Source organism: Aethalodelphis obliquidens, unplaced genomic scaffold (assembly GCF_003676395.1).
Source record: "Aethalodelphis obliquidens isolate GAN/ISIS:26980383/991018 unplaced genomic scaffold, ASM367639v1 scaffold40, whole genome shotgun sequence".
NCBI classification, from domain to species: Eukaryota; Metazoa; Chordata; class Mammalia; order Artiodactyla; family Delphinidae; genus Aethalodelphis; species Aethalodelphis obliquidens.
In genome coordinates this window covers 127,866-152,430 of record NW_020837984.1, presented here as the reverse complement: position 1 = coordinate 152,430, position 24,565 = coordinate 127,866, and the positions used below count along the sequence as shown (strand labels likewise).

General features: G+C 36.7%; 1 protein-coding gene across 3 annotated transcripts in view; it reads left to right on the top strand.

Moving 5' to 3' along the window:
* Positions 1 to 24,565, top strand: part of ASB3 (ankyrin repeat and SOCS box containing 3) — a 93,512-nt gene that overhangs the window by 59,188 nt on the left and 9,759 nt on the right. For all 3 annotated transcript variants that reach the window (XM_027131656.1, XM_027131658.1, XM_027131657.1), the window contains 4 exons: positions 774 to 951; positions 2,938 to 3,135; positions 12,867 to 13,124; positions 18,360 to 18,493. In XM_027131656.1, coding sequence (XP_026987457.1) covers positions 774 to 951; positions 2,938 to 3,135; positions 12,867 to 13,124; positions 18,360 to 18,493 — 768 coding nt within the window. The remainder of the gene's footprint in view (positions 1 to 773; positions 952 to 2,937; positions 3,136 to 12,866; positions 13,125 to 18,359; positions 18,494 to 24,565) is intronic.

Sequence of the window (24,565 nt, the reverse complement as noted above, 5' to 3'; positions counted from 1 at the left end):
CTCATGGTCATGTATTAACACCATACTTAGCATACTTAACACATTATTTGTCAATGAGAAAAGTTTGAGGAAGTCTGCTATTTTTGAAACCTTCACAAAAATTGAGGTCACTAAACTTTTTCACATCTTTGTACACTTGGGTCTAAATAATTGATTAGATTTATGCTTAAAAAGATCAGCTTAGAAACCCATTTCAATAGACCTTTTTCCTTTTAATGTGGGCTCTGTTTATCATGCACTGGTCATGAAGAAAAGTGATATAATGAAGAGTATAGTCAACATTAGTTTAAAGACATAGCCCCCATGTATATCATATCTACTGGAATTTTTTTTCCACAAATCTTAGCCTGAATCAATTAGTGGCATCTGTAAAGTCTCATAATTTAGATTTTTTTCTTATCCTTCCAGTAATGATCAGAAATGTTATCCATATTTGATGGTTTGCATTTTTCCTTTTTTAAATGATTGCTTACTGGACCCTCAGAGTGCTTGTTGGAATGAAATGAATCCTTCATTGAATAAGTTTCTTATTTTAGCTTAAAAATGAATTCTAAAATATTAATCACTTGTTTTCATGCTGACATAAAAGTAAAAACAATGTAAATGATTACCAATAAGTTATAAAAATTAATATGTTTTAACAACAGTATCCACTAAGGAAGAAAAGCTATTGTACTGTGAAACCCTTTTAAGGCAACTGCTTTGAAATTTTTGTTAATTATTATTATTATTTTTTGCATTAAGGAGGGTTATATGTTAAATGTTTATTTTAGGTGCAAATGTCAATTGTCAGGCCTTGGACAAAGCTACTCCCTTGTTCATTGCTGCTCAAGAGGGCCACACAGAATGTGTGGAGCTTTTGCTTTCCAGTGGGGCAGATCCTGATCTTTACTGTAATGAGGACAATTGGCAGTTACCTATTCATGCAGCCGCACAAATGGGCCATACAAAGTAAGTGTTAAAAATGGAAAATAAAAATGGTCTCATAATTCAAAGGTAATAGAAATAGATCTTCTGGGCCAGACCCTTTACCTCCAGGCATAACCCTTGGTATTCCCTTCCCTACTGATCTGCTGGGTGACTAGATCCACCCCCCACATTTGTCCCCCTTGCAATCCCAGCAACTCGTAGTCTTGCCCTTTCCTAGTGTGAGGCAGAGTGGCCCCAGGGGCTTTCTCAGGGTAAGTCTTCTCTCTGACTTCTTAAGCTGTGGCTGTACCCTCCCACTCCTTTCCAGTTTTGTCCCAGGCATCTTTAGGTATTGATCTGATGGCTTTATTCAACTTATTTTTGTTACCTCCTTGGCCCCAGGAATGTTTTGAGTTTGTGATCTCTTTTGTGTGGACTGGGTAGTCCTCCACATCTTGAACCCTTTGACTGGACTTCTCTTTGTCTTATTTCAAATTCAACTTGGTACTTTCTCCTGCTTCTATTACTCTTCTTCCTTAGCCAGAAATTCCAATGGAATTTTTGGTATTGTCTGAAGAGAGAGAGACTTAACGAAAGTTGGAACTCCCTGAAATTGGGGGTTCCAGGAATCTCAGAAATTATTAAACCTGGTTATACCTGTGAGAATATGGCAGCCTGTCTTAACATAGATTGGTACAGTTTTTTTAAATATATATTTAAAGTTTTTAGAGTTATACTACTACAATAATAATTTAATAGCTCTTGTTAGTATTATTTAATTTAAAAAGTAATAGTGAAATGGTCTTGTCTTTAGTATGTATACATAGTAGGAAAACAGATGCTGTAATTGGGTTATTATGCCACTAGGTGGCATGGTATTTTACTATTTCCTTAAAGATATTTGTAATCATGTTTGTGCCCTGTTGAAGAGTATAATTTTTCCAACTCATTTAAAAAAATTTAGCACATTTATTACATATGAGAGACACTAAACAGATTCTTTATTTTAACAGAGTACTTAGGCTTAAAAATTTGATGTTTTTCTTAACTGTTGATTGTTTATTTAATCATAAATCTTAGGTACAATTATACTCTGAGCTTTAAATTGATACCAAAACCCTCTTGAGAATTTGTCCTCATTTGTTCTCAATTTTGAGAATTCTGTTTGTCACTGATGATTTCCTTCATGGTGAAATATAAGTTCTCCTTAAATATTATCTTAGTCCTACCTTACCTAAGGAAAAGTAGCAAAGAGAAAGAATGTTATCAATTCTTAATTTATTCTTAATTTTTAAATAAATCTGCCTTAATATTTAAAGAGCTCATCTTCTTTTCTGAGAATACAATATTTTAGCAGAATTTCTGACTTCTTCCTCATGACAATACTATTCATTTCATGTCACTCACCATCTTAAAAATTTTTTTTTTTTTTAACATCTTTATTGGGGTATAATTGCTTTACAATGGTGTGTTAGTTTCTGCTTTATAACAAAGTGAATCAGTTATACATATACATATGTTCCCATATCTCTTTCCTCTTGCGTCTCCCTCCCTCCCAAAAAATTCTTACTGATTAGAAAAATAAAACTTTGGTTGCTACTCTATGAAGGAAAATAACTTGTTTTCTTGATAACAAGTTTATATTTAGTATAATGAAGTTTTAAAAAATTTATTAGATCCTAAAATATCTAATATAAAATTTGAATTTTGGGGAGGAAGGTGGTTGTTGATGGGAAGGTAAATAATTCGTGAAAAATAAAGGACTGTGTGTTATCTGTTTACTTTTATGGGAATGTTATTTAGCTCTGCTTCAGATAACCTTTAAGGATCTTTCTATTAAGCAACAATAATGAGTGTAACATTTCAGAGTATGTAGCTTGTAATAATTTACTGTAGATAGAAAGTACACTGAAGACAGAAAGACTTTTTAAAATCAATCAGTGGGTGACTCAAAATATGTGCTGTAGAAATGTCTGCACTTATGTACATATAAAAGCATTATATACCCCTGAATTTGTGTATTTGCAGAATCTTGGACTTGTTAATACCACTTACTAACCGGGTCTGTGACACTGGGCCAAACAAAGTGAGTCCTGTGTACTCAGCAGTGTTTGGAGGGCATGAAGAGTGCCTAGAAATGTTGCTCCAGTCTGGCTACCGCCCAGATGCCCAGATGTGCCTTGTCTTCGGATTCAGTTCTCCCATGTGTATGGCTTTCCAAAAGGAGTATGTATATTTGCTGTATTTTTATTCTTTTTTGCTATATGGAGATGTATTTCCAAATGACTTTCTTTTGTGAAGCAGTATGTCTTAGAGCTAAATTTTTAACTTAAAAACAAAAACCAGACAAAAACAAAAGCCTTCTGTGATGCACCTTGTTAAGTCAAACTATAATAAAAATTAGGTGATAATGTCAGATTTTTTTCCTTCTTTCTTTGGCTCTGGATTATATTTTTGGTGTAGCAATTTTAGAGCATACTTTCAATATATTAAAGTAAATGCAGGAATTCTCTGATATCCTTGGTCTTCAAAACAATTTAAGAATTAAAACAAACTTTAAGTTGCACAATGAATAAGGGCTGAAGATTTAATGTATAATGTGGTGACTGTAGTTATAATGTGACTGTATTATATAATTGAAATTTGCTAAGAGTACAACTTAAATGCTCTTAAAAAAAAGAGGTAAATACTTGAGGTGATGAATGTTTTCACAATGTATGTGTATGTCAAATCACCACATTATATACTTTAACTATCTTACAATGTTATTTGTCAGTTATACCTCAGTAAAGCTGGGAGGCAAAAAGATAAAAAAGTTAAAAATATCTTTGTCAAGTATGATATTGACCCTGTGTCAGGCTATTTATCATTTGAAATTTATATTTACAAGACTTGTTATGAACCTAAAATAAAACTTTAGTTTTCTAGATATTCCTGCATTTTTAATGTATTTGGTATGTAGCGTTTATTTCTGTAGGTCACACTCAGTTTAAAATTTTTTTTTTTTTTTTGCGGTACGCGGGCCTCTCGTTGTGGCCTCTCCCGTTGCGGAGCACAGGCTCCGGACGCGCAGGCTCAGCGGCCATGACTCACGGGCCTAGCCGCTCCGTGGCATGTGGGATCCTCCCGGACCGGGGCACGAATCCGTCCCCTGCATCAGCAGGCGGACTCTCAACCACTGTGCCACCAGGGAAGCCCTAAAATTTTTTTAAATATTTCTTTTGCTTATCTGCCATGATGCTGTGAGTAGAATAAATGAAGAATTACTGATAGATTATTGATTAGATTCTGGCCAAGACTTGTCTATAAGACTCCTAAGGTTTTTAAATAGACGGTAAGAATAAGGCTATGTGTAAGAAAAGCCATATTGAGTAAAATCTGTCCATGCAATAATGGACTAAGTTGTGCAGGTAGTTGCTGTTGTTTTTTAATGACGCAAAAGAGTTTGCAAGCTTACCTCAAATTTCATTGGCTTTCCTGAATTCACCATTATGGATTGCTAGCTATGACTTAATTTAAACATTTATCAAAAACTTATTTGCTAAGCTTTTCAGTCTCTACCATCTTGTAATATTTGCTATGTAAAATAGTAGTTCATTTCATTTGTTCTGAATTTAAGCTTCTATGTATACACTGTACTCTGAGTATTTGGGGTTTTGGTTAATCTGAGTATCTGGGGTTTTGGTTAATCTGAATATCTGGGATCCACTCTATGCATAACTTTCATGATTTCATGGTATACCTCCTTAGGTTTTGTCTTTATAAACAGAGGAGCCCTAATTATTTTAGTTTACCTCACTAGGGCTGTACTGATGACTTTAGTTGATTCATTTACCTTTCTCTGTACATATCTATCTCCATTGTATTTTATTATTAGATCAGAATTGAATATTTTTTTAATAAATTTATTTATTTTATTTATTTTTGGTTGCCTTGGGTCTCCGTTGAAGTGCGCGGGCTTTCTCTAGCTGTGGCGAGCGGGGGCTACTCTTCGTTGAGGTGTGCAGGCTTCTCATTGCAATGGCTTCTCTTGTTGTGGAGCACAGGCTTTAGGCGCGCGAGCTTCAGTGGTTGTGGCGCAGGCTTCAATGGTTTTGGCGCGTGGGCTCAGTAGTTGTGGCTCGCAGGCTCTAGAGCGCAGGCTCAGTAGTTGTGGCGCACGGGCTTAGTTGCTCCACAGCATGTGGGATCGTCCCCAACCAGGGATCGAACCCGTGTCCCCTGCATTGCCAGGCGGATTCTTAACCACTGCGCCACCAGGGAAGCCCCTGAACATTTTTTTATTTGATCAGAATGTAATGGTTTTGTATAGTTTTGTATAGTTGTATGTCTATGTGTCCAATATAACAATGATCTGTTTTAGTGTTCATCTTACTTTTGGAGGAATATTTTTGGTCCTGATCACAGCACCTAAGCTCATGCCTCATCATCTTATAAGTGTAATTTAAATTAAACATATTAAACCATAGCAGTACCCCTGTTAACCCCGAAACACCTTAAAATTAATGTTTTTCTGGCCTGAGAAATCAGGTAAATAGAACCCTGTGGAACAGAGCGTATGAGGGGAGTCCTGGAGAAGAGAGGGCTGGAGAAGGGGTTCTCTTAATTCTGTGTACAAACCTGCATATGTCCAGAGCCCATCCAAGCTTTGAATGCACAGGACAGACATTGAAAAGAAGATTTGAACTATCACCCAAGTCTCAGGCCCCTGAATGGTACATTTCATGGGGCCAGACGCAAAGCAGCATAGCAAAGGCTTGAGAACTGAACCAGCAGTCTGTAGAGGTGAAAAAGAAATTGTAGTCTAAACCTAACTAGGTTATATGCCTGCTAAAATAAACAAACACAATCAGTATTATATTCAAAAGATTATAACAGGACCCAGGCCTAGAGTTTACACACAGCGTTACTGTTCGTAATGTCCAGGATACAGTCTAAAATGACTTGACATATGAAGAACCAGAAAATATGACCAGTTTTAGAGGGAAAAGACAATTAACAGGTGTCAACCCTGAGATGATCTAGATGTTGGAAATATTAAATAATTGAAAACAGCTATTATAATGGTGCTTAATGAAGTAAAAACACTTGAAATAAATGGAAAGGTAGATATTTTCAGCTGAGAAATAAAAACTAGAGCCAAATGGACTTTTTAAAACTGAGAAATATAAAATCTGAAATGAAAAATTAACTATATGAGCTCCATAGCAGAATGGAATTGACAGGAAAGAGTCAACTTGAAGATAGACCAATATAAATTATCCAGACAGAAGAACAGAGAAGATGACGACTTGGGGGACAAAAAGGAACAGAGCCTCAGGGACCTGAGAGACAGTATGACTGGGGTTGACATTCATGTCATTAGGGTCCAGAAGGGAAGAGAAAGAGGTTGTGAACTGATAATGGACGAAAACTTCCCAACATTGGATAAAGATGTAAGTTTTATAGATTTAAGAAGCTCAGCAAACCAAAATAGGATAAACCCAAAGAAAAGCATGCTCACCAATAATCAAACTGCTGAAAACTAAAAGTAAAGAAGCAACAGTGTGGCGTATGGTGGTCTTTGGTCACAGACATGAGGTAACAAACTTTGTTTTTTGCTACTCTTGGCAATTTTGCTCTGTAAAATGGCCCTGTAGAGCATAATTAAAATCTGTTTTGGTGGCTTTAAAAGGGCTTGTCAGATATTTTCTTTCATGTGGGAACTTGTAATTGGACCAAATGTATTTTTAATTAGTAAGGTAGGTTTTCAGTAACCAAAGTCACTGGAAAATACTATTTGTTAGTCTAAAGGAAAAAAGTCAAAATGTCAGAATATCTGTTTTATGAGGGTACATTCTCCTAGTCTTTCCAGTTGACTTTTTGTTTGCCTGGGCCCATGGCAGTAGACTTAATTTTGATATATCTTTGCTGTTATTACCTACTCTGTGGGGAATTTAATTGACAGGGAAACATTTCCCAAAGGAATAAATCTAAGCAATGGTAGCATCATAATCACATATGCTCACATTTAATGTGTATAAAAATATAGTACATTGCACAATTTTTGGCACACAGAAAAATATCAAGGTTAATTCTCTTCATTTCTGGAGAAGAAAGTCATTTTGCCATCCTCCATTTATCTAAAAAAGAACATCAATTAAATTTTTAGTCTCTATATTATTAAGCTAACGTCTGGCTCTTAGTTTGCATGTCATCACTGTACATGTAATGTGAAAATCATTTGATTATTTTGGGACTCGGTGTAAAGCTGATCAAGCAAGAAAACTGTCATTCTCCCAGTAGGTTTTGTTTTAGTATATCAGACGGTAATATAGCCAGTGTCTGCGGAAAAATATCGAAGTTGAAAAATTCATTAATTTTTAATTTATTTCATTAAGTATGCATCTGAAAATTTGGATTCTCTATGGTTGCATACCTAAAATTAATTAAATTAATTACAATTACTATTTTAAAAAAAAGGACCGTGGACTAAAATTTTCATTTAAAAGTAACTTTTTTGTGCTGTTTCTCCTTAACAAATGATGTTTGAATTTCCTATATTACATTTACCAATTATGAATAAGAATTTGCGTTTTAGTCACAGTAATGATACCAGGGAACTTGGAAGACTCCATTTTCCAAAATTAATTATTAGATATTCAGATTTTCAGAGTTGGTAATAGACAATGAGATAAGTTTAGTGGTATAAGTTTTGAAATTTCATTTTTATAGCAATGGTGTGTTGTTACAATAATGTTAGTTTGGCGTAAGATTGTTGTAGAAAGATTTAATCAGCACTTAACTGACTCCAGGTATTAATGAGTCAAAAACTTTTGTTTTCTTAATTTGTATGTTTTCTGGTATTTCTCAGAGATCTAGAAATTTAATACTTGTGACCCTCCTTGCACTGTTGGCCTGTTATGTTCTAGTAAACATATCTGCTTTTACAAATAGTATAATTAATATCAAAAGGTGATGAAAATAATAAATATAAATAATGGCTCTGGGTTTTAAGTTTTCCCTTCTTTATTATTTTATTCAGCTGATTTAACTTTTTAGCTCAGGATTAGCATTCTGAAACATTTTTACTGGGTATCCCTTGGAGAGGATAAGCTTCCATTTGAAGCAGTGACCCTTAGCTCTTCTCACACTCCAAAGCATGATAGAAAGATGTCTTGTCTCCTCCACCATCATACAAAAGCATTCTTTGTCCTTTGGGGCTAACAAGTTAACAGCTTTAGTGACATGAAGCCAGTCTTTCAAGGGCATAGCTGAGTAATTCAACTCAAATGAGAAAATAGAAGAAAAAGACTCCTTTAACTGGAATGGGTGGAAGAGGAGGGAAGTTGAGAATTTCAGGACAATTTGAATAAATATTAATGCCTTTTCTATATGAATGTAGAAAGAGATCCTGGCTTAACTGACCTGATTTTGTCTGTCTTTCTAATTGATACTAATCATTGTTATCCCATTAGTTTTGTAAAAATAATTGTGTCCATTCTTGTCATCATATCACACATGGATACATCTGACACAACCTAATGTTTTTATTTTCAGCTGATGGCTGAAAGTCATTCAGTAAAACTTATTATATGGCCTTTTGATGATTCAGCTGTTAAGTTAGTTGGATATTTTGTTGGGTAATTGAAACTAAAAGTCTCAAGATATTTGCCCATTTCTATATGTTTAAAAGAAACCTTGTTAGCATGTTGAATTTCCTTTTAAGGTGTTTTTTTATCTGGGCCTGTTTCTGTGCACATTTTTGAACTTCAAAGAGCAGTATGATGGAAAGTGTACATGCCTCCAGATAAGGTCTAGACATCGCATTTTTAGTTTTTAAACTTCTCCTCTTTCTCCGTGTCTTATGATTTTCACTGTTATATAATGTGGAATCTCTTAATGTGTCACAATTTGTTCTTGATATTTATGTTAAATGGGAGGGACTACTCTAGGACTTGATGAGTTTTTCCGATTCTCCATCAGGGCTTGAAAGAGAATTTGTATTAAGTGTTAAGAGAAACACATGCATATGTCCATGTAGTTTACATTTTAACCAAAGTTTTATCTAAGCCTTAGGGTCTACTCTTCTTGCTCAATGACATATAATAATCAAGGTCATAATAGAGCACCGAAGTTGCTTGAGTTTCTGGAGCTTGTACATGTATCTGAGACCTTCTTAATATCCTTTGCAGAAGCTCAGGGTATGCTGAGAAAGTTTTATGATCCTCCAGTTTATTTTTTTATTATTCACCATCTAAATGGTAGTTTTGTTGGAAAAGGGTTTATAGTGTAGCAGTAGGCAGTTTCATAAGCCTTTTAGGAGTATGCTCTTGTCCTTTCTAACACAAGGCAATGTGATAATTGGAAGAAATTTAGAGTGGGGTTTTCCAAAGTGTGTTTTATAGAGTACTCATTCTATACATTGTTAATAGGTAATACACAGGATTAAAAGGGTTCCTTAGTTAATTAAGTTTGGGAAACACAGGGTTAAGCAATGGTAATTAGATTTCTTTCCTGGAGGGCTTCTAACAATTTTTCTTATGGTGTTGTGTTTTATGAATTCCTAAGGGGGAATGAATCTACAAAAGTTTGAAAAATTTGGAAACATGGGATGAACTTTACAATAAATACACTATTGTTCCTGTGTTTACAGACTTTTGGGGCATTTTATACTCTCTTTATTAGGCTGTTTTCAGATTAACTATTGGATCCATTGCTTTAATTCTAAGGGTACTTCTTCTGAAAGGTGTCTGGAGGTTGAAGAAAAACACTTGACCATATAAGTTGAAAATTTAAGTTCATCCTGTATTTGTCCTTTCATGGACTAGTGTATATTATAAAGTGTTTCTCAAATATTTTCATTATGGAGGCTTTTTCTCATATATCATTTTTCAGGGACTAGTGTTCCATGGAACGTACTTTGGGAAACATAGGTCTGGCCTTAAAATAATTCTCAATTTGACTGTTTCATGAAGTGTTTGGTTTTTATAATGTAGGAGAGATATTTCAGATATTTGCTGTATCTATCATATTCACTGTTAGATTTTGGTTTGATATTATTATCCCAATTCTACCAATTACTAGCTTGACTAAGCTCCAGTTTTTACATCTAGAGTGGAGATGATAATAAAACTTACTTTTTAGGGTGATTGTGAAGATTAAGGCAAATCTTCGGTGTAACACATTTAACATACCATTTATTCTGGTACAGAATACATACTCAATAAAGTTTGTTATTATAGGGAATTATGTGCACATGTTCCTCTCACATTTAGAGATGGATGGTTGGTTTATCTGTGGCCTTGTCCTTAAAATTTTCTTAACATGAGCCACGTCTCGTTGCTATATTTGAAACTTGAATAAGAAAGCCTCTTGGTTTTGTAGTTTTATTCTAAACAGAAAAAAGGCTCTCTAGCTATCTGTAGCACTTAATCTAACAGGGTGCATTTAGGGCTCCCGTTTACCTTTGTATTCTATAGCAGAAAAACTGCTCTTTAAGAGCTAAAGTATCTATGGTTAGGCCATTGATGGTTTCAAATTGCTTGAGGGAAGAGTTTAGCCAGTCCCTGAATTGTACATGTAAACACAGATGCCTTGAAAATTAAGTCTTCTTGAGAATTATGTATCACATTTGTAATGAGGCAATGTCTTGAGCTTTTCCCACTGTTTACCTACATGTTTACTGGAATGTGTTCAACAGTCCATATCATGTGTTGATTGTTCTGTAGTGGAATCAGCAAGTAATAACTGTAGTAATAACGAGAAGCTAGTTAAATGAGGTCGAAGTAGTTGAAATAAACCAATTATATTGGTTATAACTGTTTAGAACCATCGGTCAGAAGTATCAATATATCCTTTAGCATTTCTTGTAGTGCAGGACTGTTGGCAACAAATTCTTTCAGCTTTCCTGTATCTGAAAGGAGCCAGAAGAAAAAATACATGCATACAGGGTTCTTTTCAAGAACACTGATATGAATGATGGGAGTTTCCTGGAACAAATAGCAATATATGGTAGACAGACAATGAATTTACTACTTTTTATAAAGAAATTTAAGAATTATAGATTTTTCTTTTCTAATTGCTATGCATATTATTAATAATAAAGAGAATTACCGTTTAATCTTTTAACTGAAGAAAAGAGCACAAATTGGAGAACAAATGAAATAGATTTACAAAAATTTACATGGGGTAGGTGACATTTTACTTATGTATATAGTGTTTTAACTGCCTTAAAACCTTGATTTCAGGTTCTATACATAAGTCCTCAGAAGTAGGAGGTCTCACATGACAATGGTTTAAATGTTTTATGTTCATTTTCTCTTATTTTTATGACTTCATTATGTAGAGTTCTATAATACTATGATTAATGAAATATTTCTTTTTTATTTCTAGTTATTTAAAATAGCATTAATGCCAGTTTCAGAGGGAGACTAATTTTATTCTTGCATATTTTCTTTCATAGTTGTGTGTGTAATGAACATACATGTTTATTGAGCTTTGTTACAGTTAAAATTATATCATAAACAGTTTTTAAAATGTGGTCACACAACCATCAGAATTGTAGTTTTTGATGACTGTCATATTTTGCACTTACTGCTCCTCTGTTAAACATTTAGGTAATTTCTGTTTTTTAAAAATTTGTTTTTAAAAAATTATAGACAATACTATGGTTAATATATTTGTGCAAATAGGATATAATTTCTTTTTTATTTTGTCTCTTGGATAAATTCCCAGGATTTATGTTCATTATATTGTATTTTAATTTGTGTGGTATTTTACTTTACATATCATTTTATTTTACAAATACTTACATAATGCTAGTTCTGTGTGCCAGAAAGTTTAAATAACTTGCTCAGAGTCACACAGCTAGTAAGTGGCTGAGCACTCTGGCTCCAGTCTGTGTGCTCCTTATAACTTTGCTATGAAACCTCTTTTGATGCTTTTTTTTTTTGGCGGTACGCGGGCCTCTCACTGTTGTGGCCTCTCCCATTGCGGAGCACAGGCTCCGGACGCTGGGCCATGGCTCACTGGCCCAGCCGCTCCGCGGCATGTGGGATCTTCCCGCACCGGGGCACGAACGCGTGTCCCCTGTATCGGCAGGTGGACTCTCAACCACTGCGCCACCAGGGAAGCCCTCTTTTGATGCATTTTGCCAATTAGCTCTCTCATAAAAGGGTTACACTTATTTTCAATCATTTTAACCACAACTTAGCAGTATTGGATGATAATGTTTTCTTTTTTAAAGTAACCAATTCAATAGGTATAAAATGATAACACATTTATTCTGTAAAACACTTTATAAAGAAGATTAATTAAAAAATCTAAAGCTGTAAGTTAAATTTTTGTTCATTAAAAAAAAGCTTTTCTATATGATTGCTTTTTACCATTAGAAATTTAAAAGTAAGAGGGAGATTGACTAAGCTATTGTTGAAGAAGTGGTATCTTGGAGATTCCTAGACTGAATCATCTGTCTTTAGGGACCAGTCACATTGTTTTATTAACTTTGTTTAGCAAGTATTTTGTATTATGGATACTTAATTGTGCAAAAAAATCACAATTTGAAAAGAGTTTTCTACTTGTCAATGATAATTTTAAAACTTAACTTATTTAAGATAAATGTTTTAAATTCTAAGGACACGACTTGTTCATAGTTGGAAACTAAAAACCATGCAGAATGGTGTAAATTAAAAAGTAAAACCCTCCCTTTCCTCTGGTCCACTAGTCTCAATCCACTAGACATGTAAAAATCATCCACTATCCCATTTGCTATTCTTATTTTCCAGTTGTAACTACTGTTAACTTTGTAAGAATTATTTTTTAATGTGAAAATCTAACTTCTCTTCTCTTCCCTTCCCTTCTTTTTCCTTCCTCCCTCCCTTCCTCTTTCCTTCCTTCCTCCCTCCCTTCCTCCCTCCCTCCCTCCCTTCCTTCCTTCCTTCCTTCCTTCCTTCCTTTCTTTCTTTTTTGTGGTGGAGCTGTGACTTCTTTGGAATTGTGAATATTCTTTTGAAATATGGAGCCCAGCTAAATGAACTTCATTTGGCATACTGCCTGAAGTATGAGAGGTTTTCAGTATTTCGCTACTTTTTGAAGAAATGTTGCCCATTGACATCATGGAGCCACATATCTGAATTTATAAGTCATGCAGTTAAAGCACAGACAAAATATAAAGAATGGTTGCCATCTCTGCTGCTTGCTGGATTTGACCCACTGAATCTCCTCTGCAGTACTTGGTAAGAAATCCTACCACGTGGACTTTACTCTTTTTGCGTGAGTGTACTACCTTTAATTTCCCCCAATTTCTTGAGATCCCTATGTTGGGAGGAGGTTGTTATTGTGTGTGGTTTTTTTTTTTTTTTTTTTTTTGCGGTACGCGGGCCTCTCACTGCTGTGGCCTCTCCCGGAGCACAGGCTCCGGACGCGCAGGCCCAGCGGCCATGGCTCACGGGCCCAGCCGCTCCGCGGCACGTGGTATCTTCCCAGACCGGGACACGAACCCATGTCCCCTGCATCGGCAGGCGGACTCCCAACCACTGCACCACCAGGGAAGCCCTTGTGTGTGTTTTGACTGTGATGGTTGGGTTGGGGTGAAGGAATTGGGGGCGCTGCTAATGGTGAGATTGAGTGTAAGGATAGAGTCCTGGAAAAAGGTCAGAGGTGGCTGGAAGGGAGTAGAAAGGAATGGGTGCCAGTGAACCCTCCTGAGAGGGTTATTTCTTCTACTTAGGCCATCCTTCACGCTGCTCTTAAAATGTCTGTGACAGAATGGTTGTAGCTGCTTTGGAGATTTCTAGCATCCCTTTGTCAAGTAGATTGAATACTCCTATCCTATAGCAACTTGTCTACTTGAACTTAGTCTCCCTCAATAAATACTGATTTCTGAAGTAGCTGAGTAAATAACTCTTTACCTCAAGTGGTTTCTCAGAAGGGCATCCCCTATGAGTGATTATATGAAAGTTGAGTCAGAAATTTTCTAGGGCAAAAGGATAAAAACTGTTTTACCAACCTTTTCAAGAGTTATGTGTCTAGATGGACCAAGAAGGTAATTGTAGCAGTGAGAGAACTCTTTTGGCCTGATAATTCGAGTCAAATGAGGAAATAGAATAAAAGTCTCTAGGAATATAAAGAGCATAAAAATTAAATGTATTTTATGAAATTTCAATGAAACATCTAGAAGATTTCTTTTTTGTGCTTCAAAAATTACCATTTACCAAAATAATGTTTAGACAAATACTGAGATTTTGGATTTCAGCAGAAGAGTGCTCTGATATTTTGTTATTTAAATTTTGCTTTTCAAAAGAGGTCCTCTTTGGTATTCATGCAGGCAACACTAGTGGTTCCTACTTGTAAATTTTGTTTGCATTTCTGGGACTCCATCTTCTGCCTAGTGGCTTCTCCATCTGTAAGTGAAGAACATATCTTTGTTTGGCAGGATCCCAGTATCTCACCTTTTTATTATGTCTGCCATAATATAGAATTCAAGAATTTTCACTAAGCAGAGGTTTTATGCTTAGGACTATCATCCCTTTCTGATACTAAATGTTTCAGATATGTGGCTTGTGAGGAAAAACTGCTTTCTGGTAGGTGGTTTGAGGAATATAGAAGTAAAGCAAAGTTTAGATACATGTTCTGATCTCCACTTTACTTTTTGTTTATAGTTTCCAGTGGTTTGAGTACCCGATTGTATTTACTTCTGTCTCCAGCAGCTGATTAATACATAGTTATCTGTCAAATCACTCACTGTTGCAATTCCCTCTATACCATTTCAATAAAATTTTATAAAAATCCATTGTATTTTTTAGATAATTGAATGAGATTTAAAAATTATTGACAATTCATTGAGAAATCTAATTTTTAAAAGTTATTTGTGCATGTTTACTTGTCCTAACAAATCCCCTTTTACATGTGCACACACACACATACACTCAGTACTGAGATAGAAACGCTCACTAATGAATGCTATATCTAGCTATTAACAAAGCTATTTAAATACCCTTAACTTTTTACTTAGTGAATTTTATTGTCGTGTCTGGGCTCCTGACAGCTAACAGCAGTTACCCCTCACCGTTCTAGGATTCACTCCCCAAAATGCTACTGTAAATCCAACCAACACGTTAGATAGCTGTGGGCAGTTCTGACAGTGTGTTTCCTTTCCTCTGTCACTTCACTTAGTGCTTATTCCCAAGGCACCCACTTTCTTCTCAGCCATGCTTCTTGTGTTTTTCTACTGAAGATACTAACTCGACTCCATATTACTTGCCCATTACTTTCAGCCATTCTGGTTTCTAGTTTATTTCTTTAACCAACACTTAAAATATTGCCTGATACACAGTAGGTACTATTTTAAGTTCTTTTTTTTTTTTTGCGGTACGCGGGCCTCTCACTGTTGTGGCCTCTCCCGTTGCGGAGCACAGGCTCTGGACGCGCAGGCTCAGTGGCCATGACTCACAGGCCCAGCTGCTCCGCGGCATGTGGGATCTTTCCAGACCGGAGCACGAACCCATGTCCCCTGCATCAGCAGGCGGACTCTCAACCACTGTGCCACCAGGGAAGTCCTATTTTATATTTTTTACTATTAGCTCATTTAATATAAAACATAGTAGATACCATTATCCATATTTTATAGAGGAGGGAATTGAGGCACAAAGTATTTAACATACTTGCCCAAGCTCACACAGCTAGTTAGTGCGAGAGCTTAGGTTTGGACTCAGGCTGTCTAATAGTGTAAGTCATGTCTGTCTTTGTAACCCCTGTGCTATGCTGCCTTAGCCCTGTGTATCCCCAGGGATATGGTAGTTTTTATCACTTAATTTTAGGGATTCACTTAATCCCTTGCCTAACCTAGGGGGATCTGGGCCAACTTTTCTTGCTCTTTCCTACTCCTAAATTAGGAAGAACCTATTCAGGGAAAAAATTAAATGTATCTTCTTTTCCTTTCCTCCTCAGACAACTACATAGACTGCTGGAAGGAAAGGGAATTTACTTTATCCTCCCAAAAGGCTTTGTAAAATATACTCTCCCATCCCTAGTTCTTATACAGGGTTCCCTTCCCCCCATGTGACTAGCCCATTTGAGAATTTTTGTGGTAATAAGCCACTGGGTTTGTGTTATATTTATTGGATGTATTAGGATAGAAAAGAGTTAATAAACCGTAAACTACAAATTATTTTGTAGTAAATTGTAAAACTTCAGCTATTTGAATTGAGAACGCCAGTTGCATACATTTTACTCTGAAGGAGTAACTTTAGTCACTTTATATTCATTAGAAAAAATACGATGGAAAATTTCACTTTAGCAATAAAAATGCTTAACATGGTCAAATTTTTGCTTACTTATCTTTTATTGAATGAATAACGCAAGTGTTTACGCTGAATGTGATGAATGTTTTGCTTTCTTTGATCAAATTTACATTCAAAGAGCTGTTATAAAATAATTATCCCATAAAAACGTCAATATGTTGTTAAAGTGGATTTTGGTTATATCTTATTTATATAACATATAAGTCTGTTGCTTAATCTTTGTCATGTAAATTATAAATGTCTTTCCTAGATATTGGTTGTCTTAAACAGTCTTTAAAGATGTATCTGGCTGAATAATTGCCTGTCACAATATAATCTGCAGAGTTGAAATATTTTTTCAGCTTTAAATGCAAGACTAGGTTTCCCTCACACCCCCAATGCAGTAGAGGAATGATAGAAAGTAAATGTCATCTGTGCATTTAGTTGATTAACTGTCACAGGTTTATGATTTTACAACTGCTTTGTACAACGTAACAGTCAATGTAGTACAGTAACAATACATTTTCAGTGCCATTATCAGCATTGGTAAAATAAACTCAACATTATATTAACTAAAGCTGTGTAAATAGATTTATTTCTTATGTGTGTGTTTAGATAACTGCACAAAAATGACTTTGTTTTTGGCCACAGTGAGACAGCACATTAAGGTAGAAAAATGAAACCATTAAAAAAGAAACTAGCAACCAGAACCAAGTAACCTTTGGTGTGGGGTTCCTAGAAAGTGAAGGAGGTTGTTTGCATTTGAATATATTTTATCATTTCACTTATTCTCAGTATTTTCTGATAAATCGTGACTTCACTGAGAGCTTTGTGAGAAGTAAAATGTTTCCCAAAGCATTTGTGCTACAGTTTCAGTTCTTCCTTATGTAAGTTTGCATATTAGATGAATTAAGATTTTAGGAAATAATTTTCATACTCTCTAATCAGTCATTTCAAGGATACTTTGACCCTGAATTACGAGAAATAAGTTGTCTTTGAGATGACAGGTTTAGAGTATTATTCAGTTTCTTTACTTCTATTTTTCCCTTATTTTGTCCTTGCTCAGTAATGTCTCCAAAAAAGTGACCTTGAAAAGAATTTCTGTTTTTGAAGTAATCACCAGAGACCCTAATGATTTTATTTTTCTTCAAACAATGTGATGGTAGGGGAGTATCTAGTTGAGTACAAAATAAGTATCTTATTAGAATTTAGAGTTCTCTTTAAGCTTTGACTAAATTTCATGTGTACAATGTTATAAAGCCCACTGAAAATGTAATACTGAAAATTTCAAACCAGTTCTAGTAATATCAAATATTTATATAACATTTTATAGTTTTAAAAGTCTGTTTACTATATTGTCTCCATTATTTTCATGAATAGTCCCCTAAAATAGGTAGGTTAAGTGTTATTCTCATTTTAGAGACCAGGATCTAGGGCTTAGGTGATGTTAGAAATCAGAGCTTTTCTTGGGTCAGTGCTCTTTCTATTAGGATTCAAGTGCTTATAAAATTTGGGAAGTCTCTTTTGGGTGGGTTGGTAGGAAATATGACATTATTTTTAAAAAATAGAAGGAGAACTGCTTGTCTTCAATAACTTCTTTCAGTTCTTAAAGACAACTTATTCTGATATGTCCTTTAGAGCCGTATCTACAATATAATGGGAAAGGTTCTTATAGGAGAACAGTTGTAGTACATCTCTGAGAGCTGGTCAGAAACAAGCCATCTCTCTCATGCAGTCAGTTTAGGGACAGCTTTGGGTGTTTGGGCTTTATCCTTTCAGAACTGTTAAATTATGTGTCTGTGAGGATGACCAATCTAGATTTGGCAAGATGGTCCATTTGGGAGGAAATAATAGCAAATCCACTAATGACAGTGACACTGAATCTGTCTTTTCTTACCACTGCTGCTGGGGAATGGGAAGGAAAATTCCTACCCTCTGTAAGAGTAGAAACTCCTTTTGTCATCCATTGGACAACAACATGCACAGTCACTTGAGTTTCCTGTAGCAACTATAGCTGATTTTTCATGTCCACTGAACTTGCCTCTAGTTTCATGAATATTTTCTATGCTGCAGTTCTTTGTCTGCCTTCCATATCAAGATGTTGTAAGAATAGGTTATGTGGTGTTTGTTTTCAGGGTGAACCTTGGTGTATTTTGTGTCTAATTTTGTGTTAATATCTTGCCAATATAGGATTGACTCAATCAGCGATGACATCCTTATCTTCACTTTGGAGTTTACTAATTGGAGGAGGCTTCCTCCAGCTGTTGAAAAGATGCTCTCTGCTCGTGCCTCAAACTCCTCTTGGACTCTACAGCAACATATTGGTAAGAAAGCACAATTTTCGGGCTTCCCTGGTGGCGCAGTGGTTGAGAGTCCGCCTGCCGATTCAGGGGACACGGGTTCGTGCCCCGGTCTGGGAAGCTCCCACATGCCGCGGAGCGGCTGTGCCCGTGAGCCATGGCTGCAGGGCCTGCGTGTCCGGAGCCTGTTGCTCTGCAACGGGAGAGGCCACAGCAGTGAGAGGCCTGCGTACCACAAAAAAAAAAAAAGAAAGCACAATTTTCAAATACACTTCACTACCTTTTCTTTTCTTCCTTCCTTAGCTATGTTGTAATTTTAAGTGATAAGAGTCATTGGAGAACATATATTAAATTGGGCATCATTTGCATTTTCTTTTTTTAAAAATCTATTTATTTTTGGCTGCGTTGGGTCTTCGTTGCTACACACAGGCTTTCTCTAGTTGCGGTGAGCAGGGGCTACTTTTTTTTTTTTTTTTTTTGCAGTACGCGGGCCTCTCACTGCTGTGGCCTCTCGCGTTGCGGAGCACAGGCTCCGAACGCGCAGGTTCTGGACGCGCAGGCGCAGCGGCCATGGTTCACGGGCCCAGCCGCTCCGCGGCATGTAGGATCATCCCGGACCAGGGCACAAACCCGTGTCCCCTGCATCGGCAGGCGGACTCTCAACCACTGCGCCATCAGGGAAGCCCAGGGGCTACTCTTCACTGTAGTGTGTGGGCTTCTCATCGTGGTGGCTTCTCTTGTTGCAGAGCATGGGCTCTAGGCGCTCAGGCTTCAGTAGTTGTGGCACGCGGGCTCAATAGTTGTGGCACACGGGCTTAGTTGCTCTGCGGCATGTGGGACCTTCCCAGACCAGGGCTCGAACGCGTGTCCCCTGCATTGGAAGGCGGATTCTTAACCACTGCGCCACCAGGGAAGTCCCCTGCATTTTCTTTATGTGGGGAAAGGATGGGACTGTAAGGGAGGTCATAGTAATTTCCTTCAACACAAATCATATCTTGATTTATAAGTTTAGCCTAAGGAGCGTGTAAAGAATAGCAGGTGTTTACTGATATATTAATGATATCCTTTTATTTTTTAGTAAGGGTTACGCAAACAAAATTGAGTCCTAAAAATCTTGTTAGTGAATATTTAATTTGTGGTTAGAAAAATGCTAAATGAATTTTCCTCTTTGGAGTGTGTGTTGATTTGTGTTCTCTATAGTATTTATCATCTCTAAAAGGAAGTATCACCATTCTTTATCATTATCTTTTCTTACTGAATGTATGCCAGTGTGTTGGTAAGATATAACTATGGAGGTGAGCTGGGTGGAAATTCTGTGAATTGATTGATATTTTAAATTACTATTTTAAATTATCAGTTTACCCTCGCTTTAAAGAAAAGTTTTTAAGCTAGTTAAAAAAAATAAAGAGGGTACAGTAGAAGATTTTACACAAGGAAACCAGATTAAACTAAACTTAATATATGCACAGTTTCTATTTACTTAATATATGCACAGTTTCTATTTACTTATTCAGATTTATTTTAATCTATTTTGTTAACCAGATTATGTCTTAAGTTGGGAAAATTATTTCTTCACTGCTGTTTTTACATGAAATGTGACTCTTCGTAAAACATATTGAATAGGTTTTTAACAAGTGAACTTACACATATGTAGAAATGTCTTCTAATTTCTTGGAAGATTACATTTAAGTAAATATTCTCAATCAAAAAAAGACATTCAGGAAAATATGCTCTTGAACTGAGGTGTATTCAAACTGTCAGTGAGGTTTCTTGTTGAAGAAGAAGTATAATCTGGAAGTCTCTGAGCCTTCCAGAACAGAATTTCTTTAATGATAATGTTAGAAAACTCACATGCATGTGAGAATTGCATCTGCTTTTGCTAATTATGTATGTGCAGTGGCAGGAAGTATCTATTTCTTAATTGATAGAATATGGGGCAATGGATTTGGGAACAAAAAGTCAGAAAGAAGGAGAATATGCCAAATGGGAAGATTATTGCAACCTATCAATTAGTAAAGATATGTGAGAGTTTACCTTAAAGACTCTAACATATGGCAAGTTTGTCCAGATGAAGGTAAGAATTGTGCATGAGTACATTATCCTGCAGTAGACTAAATCCATCAAGGGCTTCTTGTTTAATTAGGCACTAGGTAGAGCTTGTGTAGGATAATGACCATCATCTCTTAAGAGGATTTTATTTTGGCTGACAAAAGCCTTTTTCAAAGGTGTTAATGTAGCTAATGCTTTTCTGGTCTATTTCTCTTGCCAAGGCCTCTTTTCTTGGTTCCAGTCCCATATATCCAACTGACTTTTGGACATCTCCACTTGGTGTCCCACATTCTGACATATCCAAATTTGAATTTATCATTTTTCCTACAAATCCTGGTGTTCCTTCTGTTTCCTGGTTCAGGATGTGAGGTGGTTTGGGAGTGCTGTTTACCAAGAAAGTGAGTTATCCCTGGCAGCTCTTTGTTATTTGTTTCATCCATAGTGGAGGTTTCAACAGGGGTGATTTTGCCCCCCCACAGGGGATATTTTGGTTGTCACAATTGGTAGGGGTGCTATTGCCATCTAGGGGATAGAGGCCAGGGAAGTTCTGCTAAATATGCTACAGTGCACACGACAGCCCCCCAAAGCAAAGAGTTATCTGGCCCGAATGTCACTAGTGCCCAGGTTGAGAAACCCTGATCCACCTTGACTCTTGCGTTGTCCAGTGTTACAAAGGCCTTTTATTCCTATACCAGGAAGACTTTTTAACCCTGTTCTTATTGCAAACTACTTAGGAAACACTTGTGTTCTTCCTCTTAGTTATATAGGTTTCTCAGAATATTCTTCAGTGGTTCCTCTTCTGCAGGTAATGGGAGCCATTACAATGCTAGATTTTAGTAAGGCTGGAAAGAAAAGATATACCCATCTACTCAGTTGCCCAAGTTTCAAATGGGATTGTGATTCTCTTCCTTTCTGTAGTTCAAGGCTGTCTTGATAGTACCCAGCTCCCCTTTTTTCTTCAATTTTTAGGATATTCAGTTTCCGTGTGTTGGTCATCTGTACTCTCCCCTCCTTTATTTGGATTTTGAGGTGAGGATTTCTAGTAAGCAGAAGCATGACCAGGGTTTTAATACCAATGGAAGTGAGCACAGCAAAACAATTCTTTGATTACCTCTCTACATGTATGGCAGTCTTGCTTTCACCTCACTTTCTCCAGTAACTTATCATGGTATTAAAAACTGCCTTATCAATATATTTCTTTTTTTTTTTTTTTTTTTTTTTGCGGTACGCGAGCCTCTCACTGCTGTGGCCCCTCCCGCCGTGGAGCACAGGCTCCGGACGCGCAGGCCCAGCGGCCATGGCTCACGGGCCCAGCCGCTCCGCGGCACGTGGGATCCTCCCGGACCAGGGCACGAACCCGCGCCCCCTGCATCGGCAGGCGGACTCCCAACCACTGCGCCACCAGGGAAGCCCGAGATAGTTGATCTTAAAAGCAGAGGTAAAGGGCTCCCTGGTGGTGCAGCGGTTAAGAATCCGTCTGCCAATGCGGGGGACACGGGTTTGAGCCCTGGTCTGGGAAGATCCCTCATGCCGCGGAGCAACTAAGCCCATGTGCCACACAACTACTGAGCCTGCGCTCTAGAGCCTGTGAGCCACAACTACTGAGCCCGTGTGCCACAACTACTGAAGCCCACGTGCCTAAATCCTGTGTTCTGCAACAAGAGAAGCCACCGCAATGAGAAGCCTGTGCACCGCAACAAAGAGTAGCCCCTGCTTGCCACAACTAGAGAATGCCTACGTACAGCAACAAAGACCCAGCGCAGCCAAAAAAAAAAAAAAAGAACCTCATTAGTAATTACCTTTCATCTTTAAAAATTGAGCATGTGACCTTCTATTTGTAGAGTAGGAAACTTTGACCTCCCAGATACTAGCCATGTTATGGCTTAAGCGAATCATGCCTTGATTAACAGTGTTCTGCAGGCTGCCCTTATTACTGGATTTAAGAGCCAAGCTTTTTTTTTTTTTAAGAGAAATTTATAGTTAACTTAAAATTTTAGTAAGGTTTCATCTTCCCATTTATAATTTTATAATTTTAGCTTCACACAGCCTCTTATAAATCCAAGTGGTGGATTTTATTTTTTGTTTGTGTCTGTGTGTATGTGGTGGGGAAATCCTTACTAAACTAGGTACCAATGAGTTGTATCCACATTTGCTGGGACATTTTGCTGGTAAAACTACTTTTATTTTGTCAGCAATCTATTGATAAGCTAAGAGAGGAGAAAGTGTTGCTCTAGAGCAATTAAAACAATTTTTTTAAGTGTCTTAGGTATTGGGTCACCAATATTATTTGAAAGCCCATTTTACTCTTCCCATATATGTACATTAGATATGTGTGCTGACAGACCCCTGGGACAGCTGTATCCTAATTAAAAGAAAATTATTTTCCATATCCCAAATATTTATTTTAGGGATATGGAAAGTTAGGACAGAAGCTTTGGAATATTTATTTTAGGGATATATATTTTAGGGATATGGAAAGTTAGGACAGATATGGCAGTTAGGACAGAAGCTTTAATTTTTGATAGCTTGTTCATTTGAGAACTTTTAAGCACTCATCTGTAATTTTAGTTAGTTCCAAATGTGGACCATAAGCAGAAGTCGTTAGTGAAGAGAATCTATCATGTAAATATTTCTGTAGGTGGGCATTTACAAATCTAGCTGTTTATATTCATTAATTCCTTAGTAAGTGGGTTCTTTAATTATGTGTCAACTGTGTATCAGATACTGATTTAGAATCTGTGAGTGAAAAATAAACAGTTCTCTAGTGCAATGGCTAAAAAGGAATGATGCAGGGTTATGGCAGAATTTTCTTTTTCTTTTTAAGGTGAGAGAGGCCTGAACATGTTTTATAAATTAAAGGGTCTCAGTTTTTTAAGGAAAACATTAAATATATGGAGATAAAAGCAATAGTTTATATAATAAGATTTCAGATAAGCCGGAGGGAGGATTAGCCTCAAATAGGCCCCTTCTTTTGAGAATAAGAGAGATGAGGGTGGGGTGGATGTAGATAAGTTTATAGTTTGAGTATTAGGAACTCAGAGAAAGAGAGCGTAGAAGATCTCCTATTTTTACTTAGGAGTAGGAGGTAAAATCTTGCTAAAAAGGAAACTGAAGTGAGAGTTTGGTAGCAGAGACTTGATTTAGAATGCTTGTTGTGGCAAACTGGGAACCAGTGAAAGAGATTTGCTGAGCAACACTGAGGGCCCAAGTGGAGGTTGGAAGTGGTATAGTTCATTCATATGGTTATATGGTAATTTTTTCCCAGCATTGCTTTACTTTCTCTGTATTGGAAAGAAGGAAAGTGGTTAGATTGATCTGGGGGTTGTCAGAGCAGGTTAAGAAGAATTGAGGATGATAAAATAAAATAGCATCAGTGATGGGCCCATGAACGCCAAATAAGAAAAGAAATGAGAAAGGAAAGGGACCTGATAAACCAGACGGCAGGAGGAGTTGGGACCCGAGGTCTCAATGATATTAACGATCAGGTGTAGTGGTAGTAAGAGAGAGCACACTCTGGAAGGATAGTAAGTGGTGTATGTTGGAATTTAAAGACAGAAAAATGTGGGTCTGAAGGTGGTGCAGAAGAACTGTGAGAATGCTAAAATTGCCACTTAGACTTTATGATAAGTGTGACAAGGTGTGGAAGAATGAGAAAATTATATCTTAGAAATTGGTCAAGGAAGTAATTTTGGGGGGAGGATCAGGCTTCTGTGAGGACAAGAGGTGAAGAGAGTGTTCTGGACAGTGTTCTAGATGAAGGCAGATTTGTTTATGATAGAATATAGGGGTTCCTGAGAACTTTATGGAAAGGTATTCGAGGGACTTAAAATTTACTTTATAATATTGAACTTAATTTTTTCTTATTGTCTCAGACTGCTGTGTTATATTATAGTTCCCTAAACAAGTTAGGGAAATGAAGAATGGATTTTTATTTTCTGAGAGATCCTGAGACCATGATTCATTCTTTCATTTGATTACCACAGGAAAATGCTTAGGCTAGATGATTTTACTTAATTTTCAAGTATTCCAGGCTCCAGAGAGAGGCAT